We start from the raw sequence: 8497 nt of genomic DNA on the forward strand, positions 1-8497 counted from the left end.
TTTTTGTCCATTTTGATTTATAATCTAAGGAATTGTGCCTTTTTTTGTTGTTTTCCTCTTGATGTTCAACCTTTTTCTTTCATTTTTAAAAATATTTGTGCAGATATTTAAAAACCTTTCCTTCATTAGCTACTGTAATGTTGCTGTTGTATATTTTCTTATTCATACTCAAACCTTTTGCTTCCCAATTAATTCAAGATTCAATTTTTTTTTCCATTTTCTATTACTTTCAAAGAAGCTTCACTTTTATGCTAATATGAGAGGGTTTAAATATGCCAATTTTTTGTTAAAACCTTTGTTTTAAGTGGATTTCTTTCTGTCTTTTCATAACCTAACTATATTTTTTTGAGTATTTTAAACCGATATTTCTCCCCAATTAATGTAATTTTTTCTTAGATTTTGATAATGATCTAATTTCCATGTGTCATGCCAGAACTGACTTTTTTAATTTCTTGTCTGATATTAATGAGGACAGTGTATTCTGAAGAACATTTAGAAACGTGCAAACATTTTAATGGAAACAAAGCAGAATGCTGACAAAGGACTTTCTTTTGTCCCTAAAATTTCTGATGTCTTTTATTAGAATTCTCGTAGTTTATTTGATTTTAAAATATGAAATTGTTTTTTTCAGATTTGCTGTTTTCTTAGTTTTTAATACTATTAATTTATTTGATGCAAAAGAATTACATCTTAAGTCATGTTTTCTCACAATTTTTTTTTTTAACATTTTCATGCAGTGTAATGCAAATTAATGTAATTAGTTTTTCTCTTGTTTGTCTATTTCTTCTCTTTGTAGAGTTCCCGCAGTGCCACCTTTGACCTTTGACCCTTTGCCAGCATGGATTCCAAATTAAAGAAGATCGTCGGACGCTACTCCGAAGAGGTTTGTGGTTTTTTCCTCTCAAATGGACTGAATTCCTCCGATGTTTTTGCGTTGTGAAGAGTAACTCTTGGTTTTGTCTCTGAAGGACCCGACGTCCAACCTGCAGCCGATCGATGACGACTTCGGCGACAGCGGGGCGGATGCCGCACCCCGGATGTACGGACCTGGATATGGAGGTGAGACCATGAGACCGTCTTTTCGGTGTTAAAGTTGGACTCATGGAGCCCTCTAGTGGTTGTAGGTGTAACAGCTGCCGTGACAAGAAGGTAAAGTTCACTTTTCGGGACATTGTCAAAACTTCCGCAGACATGCTGTTCGTGGAGCACATCGACATGTGTCAGAACATAAACAAACCAACCCACTACACCACCGAGTACGACACGAATAACCTGGTGGTCCGCCGCGGCCAGGAGTTCATCATCAGGGTCACCTTCAGCCGCCTGCTGACGCAGCAGGACGACTTCCAGCTGGAGTTCCTCATTGGTGAGTTTCCACCAGCTCGTCTCCCATCGGATCTCAAGCCTCACGCTACATACTCTCTGAACATAGACATTTACTTGTAACTAATTAATTACTTCATTTATGGTTTCAGGTGTAGCGTAAGCCAATCCGCGCTTAAACAGCTCCTGAATATGAATGGAATTATCATATTTGAACAACGATTATCTATGGAAATAACAGGAAATAAAAATTCAACTGAGTTACATGATAAAAATGATAATATAATCATAATCTTCATTTGTGGTACATGTAATATTAAAAAAACACTGTGTGACTGTATTCTTAATTATGAAAAAATGAAGTCAAAATATACATGATGCATGTAGTATGAAAGTCAAGATTTAATTTAATTTAATTTAATTTAATTTAATTTAATTTATTTAAATGGGAAAATTATTTATTTATGTATTATTTATTTATATTGAACCCAATGTCCTGCTTCTTGTCATTCTGTGAAACATCCACATCTGTGTGGTAAACGCAGCAGGGAGGAGGCGTGGCCTCGACAGTCGCTCTGCTCCCATCGTCATCTCACAATCACGGGAGCCTCGCTCCATTAAGCGGCTTCACATCCGTTTGGCTGCTTAATTAACGCGCACAGTTCCCCTCAGGCTCGGCCATTAGAAGAAACCACACGAGAGCAGCCTCACAGATGTTCTCACACATCTGGGCTCCATAAACCCAACAAAAACTCCTCAGTTCAAGGTTTTTACTTATTTATCTTCCAGTCTGGCATGAAATAAGGCTGAGAAAAAATGTCAAAATGAATCCAAAGCAGTGAAAAAAAACCCCCCAGCATTAAACGACCTAAATTAAAGCCAAAAACATAGTACAGAACACAAAGTCGTTTGACAGTGTTTGGTATTTTGGTTTTGGTCGTTTGGATCACTTCAGTACACTCATTGTGTGTGAACTCTCTTCCAGGCCCCAACCCTTCACACAACAAGGGCTCACTGGTGGTGGTGACCTTTAACACCCGCCATGGCGGTCCGTGGTCGGGTCGGGTCATCAACATGGAAGGTCCATCCGCCGTATTGGGCATCACGCCAAGCCCCAACGCCATCGTGGGGAAGTTTCGTACCTACGTGGCCATCTTGGTGGGCGGAGAAATGCAGCGGACCAAGAGGGACCAGAGCACTGACCTGTATCTGCTCTTCAACGCCTGGTGTCCAGGTACTGAACCCCAACCCTCAGCCTCCTGCACCGGGTGAAGACCAGAGACAAAACAAAAGCAGGGACCGAAAACAAATGTTGAAGAGGCGAACAATAAAGATACAACACCTGATAGACGTAGAAGGCAAAGATAGGAAATACAAATGCTCATGGTAGAGACCAAACATGCTGAGAAAAGAGCTTAACCTTGTGTCCACAGGCTAAAAACGTCTGTTTTGTTTCTTTGCTGGTTATATTACTATCTGGGATAATTACTGTCATAATGGACACCACAAACTGCCGCGATTGGCAACTGGTGGAAAACAGAAGAGTTAAAAGCTGGTTGATATTTTCATGTAGTCATCCTATATAAATCCTGATGATGATGTTGATTGTGGTCCTTCTTGCAGAGGACCCTGTGTTTCTTCCCAATGAGGAAGAACGGAGGGAGTATGTTCTGAACGACATGGGTATAATCTACCAGGGCAATGCCTCAACCGTAACTCCGAGGAGCTGGATGTACGGACAGGTGTGCACAAAAATAATAAGTCATCCTCACCGGCCACGAATCCTCCATGATTGTTGATGTCATTTTATTTTATCTCGGTGCAGTTTGAGAAAGGCATTCTGGATGCTTGTATTTACATCCTGGATAGTAGCCGAATGCCGATCTTCAACCGAGGGAACGTCATCAAACTGGTCAGGAAGGGATCGGCCATGGTGAGAACGCAGAGCAGTAGAACCGACTGATCTGGATGATTCTGAAGCCAGATCGACCTGCCAACCCGTCTCCTCCCTCAGATTAACTCCCAGGACGATAACGGTGTGCTGGTCGGAAACTGGAGCAACGACTACTCCATGGGAACGCGGCCGACGGCCTGGACCGGCAGCGTCAAGATCCTGCTGAAGTACGCCAACACGGGAGTGCCCGTGTGCTTCGCCCAGTGCTGGGTGTTCGCCGGAGTCTTCAACACCTGTAAGAGCCATTACCCACGACACACTGCTACCAGCTCAGGTTTTTAAGTAGGGGTAGCGAACGCAGGGCCTTTTTAGTACTGAAAATTCACATCAATGTTTTGCTTTTTTCTCTTCAAGCAGGTAGGTTTTTGCAACATTGACTTTTATACAGAACATAAATTAGCAACATTTACATGCTTTCCAAACTCTGGACCCAAAAATGATTGACAGCAGTGCAACCAATAATAGTCAACAGAACTGAAACAAATGTAGTAACTTACAGGACTTACAGAAAAAACTCCTGAAAGTGGTCATTCAGGGCCTCCGTAGATACTAAACAATCAATAAAAGTTCCATACTGGCTCTCTATAAAAGTCTCTGTTCTCTGCAGTCCTTCGGTGCTTCGGCATCCCATCGAGGGTCATCACCAACTTCAGCTCAGCTCACGACAACACGGGGAACCTGAAGACCGACCTCATCTTCAACATGGACGGCACGCCAGACCGACGCAACACCCGCGACTCCATCTGGTAGCTACGAACCAGCACATGTTCTGGGTCTGATCCAGGGAAATTACAACCTAATAGCTTTGGGCTTAGACAGTGTCTCCACGTCTGGAGGAAAAAAATCCTTATCCTGCTTGGTGCCAATGAAAGCTCCTAAATCTATGTGAAAATACTGTATCGATTATGCTATCGTCATAACATTACCTCCATAATACTAACAAAAGTGCTGACGTAAGGGACACGCTTCATTGTAACATATTATTTACAACAATGTGCACGTTGAGGTTAGCATAGCATCAGGATTCAGTATGATTAACGTTGCGATTTTCCCCCCGAAGGAACTACCACTGCTGGAACGAGGTGAATATGGTGCGATACGACCTGCCGCCTGGCTATGGGGGATGGCAGGTGGTGGACGCCACGCCGCAGGAGACCAGCGATGGTGGGTCAGACAGGGCAGACTAACAAACATGTGACTGAAGGGGTGAGATCATGATTCATCCTCTCTGTGTTTGGTTGGAAGGGCACTATCGCTGTGGTCCAGCCTCGGTTAATGCCATCAAGAAAGGCCTACTGTGTCACCCCTTTGACGCCGGATTTGTCTTGCTGAGGTTAGCAAAAAGTTTTTTATATTGTCCTCAGGCTCTGGAATACCTTTCCAAACATACTGTACATTTTTCTGAAATGAAATGCAAAAGTTATGCATTTGTGTAAATCGGACTGAATTGTGACTAGACAAGAGAAACATTTTATTTTCACGCTCTTCTTCATGTTCATTTTTGGGACACCCTAGCTAAATGCTCAATGCATGGGCCTTAGCCAGAGCCTGTAGCCAGACCTCCGCCCCTTTTACCAGATTAACCAATCAATGCAAAGCATCGGTTATTAGGGAGTCAGTGTTTCTGTTGTTTCTGTGTGAACAGACATCATTTTCAGAGGAGCAGTTTCTCTTGAAAGCTTGTAAAGTCTCACTGTCATTCCTTCCTTTAATGACGTTGACCCAAAGTTGGCTCCACTGCCCCAGTTCTGACTGCAGTGGGACATCAGAACGCTGTAACGCTTCTCTCTGCGCAGGTAAACAGTGATGTGGTCTTCCTGAAGAGGGACAAGTATGGGACTCTGACTCCCTTCAAGGTGGACACCACCCACGTGGGCCAGGCTCTTTACACCAAAGCTGTGGGCAGCAACGCACCTGTAAACGTCACACAAACCTACAAGTACCCCGAAGGTGAGCTGAAACCAGTCACCTGAGCGAACTATGACACTGCAAAGACAGGAAAGGTTCGGTGGTTTCAGCTCTGACCGTGGTGGGTTGATGTGTGTCTGCAGGCAGCCCTGAGGACGAAGCCACCATGCTTCGGGCGGAGGAGTTCGGCTGCGAGAGGGACCACTCAGACGTGCCCGCCGGCCAGGTGGCCGTCAAGATCATCGCTGAACCGGTAACGCTTCTGTTACTTTCGCCACTGATCACACACTTGACGTAACCTCATACGTCTGTGAAAGTGTGGACCGCTGATCAAGCACGTAGCGTCACTGCTCTTTCACAGAGGATGATGAAGCCATGATCTGATTACTGATTTGATTGGTTAATATCTGTATTTACTGAACAACATCAGGCAAATGTTGCTGACTGATAAATTATGCAAAAATTATGTGACAATGACCAAATACTATGGATGGATTTTCACATCAAAATCACCTTACATGCCACTGTTGCAAGCTTCTAACTTCTAGAGGCTTGCCTCAAGTCTTCTTGCTATGATTTGGTGAAACAGTTCAGTTTTTTTCTGTTATTTAATTCTAATCAAAAGTAGAGTCAGAAGATGATAAACAATTATGATCCTCGCTCCTTCTTTTCAGTGTCTTCTTGGTGCTGATATGAAAGTGGAAGTGGCTTTCCAGAATCATGGAAACACTCCCACATCTGTGGAGGCTCACATGGAGGTATCCACCATTTTCTACACCGGAGCCATCGCCAACCATTTCAAGGACCAGGACTTCGTCGTGGACATACAGCCCGGAGGCAGTGAGTGCCCTTATGTCCCATCCAATCTAATCCCGTCCTGTTCAGTCCCATCCAATCTTGTCCAGTCCCAGTCCAGTCCAATCTCGTCCCATCCAGTAACATCCCTTCCTGTCCTGCCTCATCCCATCCACTCAATTGTGGCCTATCCCATTCCATCCCATCCTGTTCCATCCCATCCTGTCCTGTCTTGTCCCACCCAGTCCAGTCCAGTCCAATATATATCCTGTTCTGTCGCATCCAGTCCAATCCCTCCAGTCCTGTCCAATCCAGTCCAATCTGTCCTGTCTTGTTCGATCTTGTCCTGTCCTGTCCTGTCCAGTCCCGTTCCATCCCATCCTGTCCGGTCCCGTCCCGTTCCGTCTTGTTCCATCCCATCCCGTCCAGTACTGTCCAGTCTGTTTGTTGACTGAGGGAGGCGGTCCACTGAGAGGCCGCTGTTCCTCTGCTGTGCTGCAGAGAAGAAGGTGCCGCTGACGGTCAGTGCTCAGGAGTACATGCCTCGCCTCAGCTCTCAGCTCTCCCTGCACGTCGTGGTGACGGCTCAGTTCGGAGGACAGTCTGTGGCCGACAGTAAAGTCATCGAGCTGATGACACCGAAGCTCCTCATCACGGTAAAACCCAAACGTGCACAACAGCGAAATCCACCACTGTTAGAAACGATACTGAAAGTTAACAAGTGCTCGTTATATTTTCCGAAAACCTGTTTCCACAGCAATGATTTGAAGTGAAACAGAAAATATTTGGACATCAAACCAGGAAGCCTCTGGTCTCTCTGTTTGGTCCTTCAGGTGAGCGACATGCCTCAGGTCGGCCAGGACATGTTTGTGACCGTCTCCTTCACCAACGTTCTCCAAATCCCCCTGGAAAATGTGACTGTCTGCCTGGACGGCGCCGGACTCACCGAACTGAGGACACATTTCTACGCGTAAGCACACCCCTTGGACCCACATGTCCAACGGCCATCCAACGGTGAAGTAACGCCTCCTGATCTCTGTGTTTCAGCATCATCCCGCCGCAGGGGTCCATCTCCTGGCAGGAGACCATCAGGCCTCGCCTGTCAGGAGTCCGAGTCTTCATTGCAATTCTGTACTGCGAAGCCCTGCCCTACGTAAGTAATCTGCTGAACCCGCTGCCACTCGGTCTCTCGAGCAGGACCCTGAAATATGAGTTTGGCGTCCTGTCGATACTGCCTGATTACTATTTTTAACCATTTATGTTGTTGAATTCTACATGAAGTTTACATGTGTTAAAATCTGCTTTCACTCCACAGGTTCCCGGAGAGTTGGAGATTTATGTGAAACCCTACAGAGATTACTGAGCCCGCCCTCCATGCTTCACTTCCACCAATCAATACAGTTCCTGGCTAAGTAGGCGGGGCCAAATCAAGTTCCTGCTTTGATGATTATTTTGATCTTGGAATCAGCTTTAAAAATTGTTTTCTGTCTCAGATATGAAGGGGTTTTTTCCCCCCAACATCACTTGATCACTTAAAATAGTGATTTAAATTAAATATTAAACAAAGATAAATTCTTCTTAACTGAAGTGTTGCACAATATTTCTCAACTCATCTGTCTGAGAATGTTTTCAAAAGTTTTATGACTTGAAAAAAAAACAACTAAACTACATTTTAAGAACAGAAACAAATATTTTTCTATCAGATTTAAATTTCACATATATTTTTGTTGATAATGTGATAGTTTTCCTATTTTAAGAACAAAGCACAGGCTTGAAATCCACAGTTTAATATCTCAAAGCAGTAAAAAGTTATTCAATTTACTCAAATATAATAAAAATATACAAAGAAATTAACCATAAATAAGTGGTTAAAACAATTCTGGCATTTAAAAAAACCAAACAAAATAGTGAAGTCATTAAAATAAGAAGTTTAATCAGTGTAAAACTCCATCATTTTCTAAGAGTCTTTTAAACGTGAAACTTTTCAGAAACATAAGCACAAAACACATGAGAATTCACTTGAATGTTGTCGCATAAATGAGGCCTGAAACCACATAAGTTTAAAGTGTTTAATCTGGATTTCTGGGGTTTTGAAATAAAATGTTTTCAATGTATTTTCAAGTATAATTTCCTTTAAAAGTTCACCTCTGTGGTAAACAAACCTTCGTCTGAGCAGGAAACACGAACATTTCATTTTAACTGAATTTACTGAATGCAAACGAATCTGATTTGATCTCCTCTTCTGTATCTTACTAATGCTAATGTCTCTACTCACAATAAAAGCAGATTGAAAACACTGATGACGTGATTGGTCTGTCATTTATTTTCACTTCATCTTTCATTTAAAGTGCTTCCAAAAACATAGTTTCCTTATATTTTAATTGTTGGATTACTTTTCTAAATTAGAGTCCTCTTATTGTTCATGTTGCATTTTTTTAATCATACATTACATTTTTAGCTTTTATATACTGAACCGAATGCATTACAATTTAATGACTATTTCATTTTTTTTAACTG

General features: G+C 42.9%; 1 protein-coding gene across 1 annotated transcript in view; it reads left to right on the top strand.

Annotated features, from left to right (window-relative positions):
• The first annotated feature begins 838 nt into the window (after nt 1-838).
• LOC115394692 (coagulation factor XIII A chain-like) overlaps nt 839-8497 on the top strand; it is an 11303-nt gene continuing 3644 nt past the window's right edge. Inside the window, exons 1-16 of the mRNA XM_030100048.1 lie at nt 839-883; nt 969-1059; nt 1190-1366; nt 2309-2557; nt 2947-3065; nt 3149-3256; nt 3338-3512; nt 3885-4023; nt 4338-4441; nt 4523-4604; nt 5067-5227; nt 5329-5438; nt 5860-6025; nt 6482-6636; nt 6814-6950; nt 7028-7133. Of these exons, the coding sequence (XP_029955908.1) occupies nt 839-883; nt 969-1059; nt 1190-1366; nt 2309-2557; nt 2947-3065; nt 3149-3256; nt 3338-3512; nt 3885-4023; nt 4338-4441; nt 4523-4604; nt 5067-5227; nt 5329-5438; nt 5860-6025; nt 6482-6636; nt 6814-6950; nt 7028-7133 (2124 nt within the window). The remainder of the gene's footprint in view (nt 884-968; nt 1060-1189; nt 1367-2308; nt 2558-2946; nt 3066-3148; nt 3257-3337; nt 3513-3884; nt 4024-4337; nt 4442-4522; nt 4605-5066; nt 5228-5328; nt 5439-5859; nt 6026-6481; nt 6637-6813; nt 6951-7027; nt 7134-8497) is intronic.

Source organism: Salarias fasciatus, chromosome 9 (assembly GCF_902148845.1).
Source record: "Salarias fasciatus chromosome 9, fSalaFa1.1, whole genome shotgun sequence".
Classification (NCBI taxonomy): domain Eukaryota; kingdom Metazoa; phylum Chordata; class Actinopteri; order Blenniiformes; family Blenniidae; genus Salarias; species Salarias fasciatus.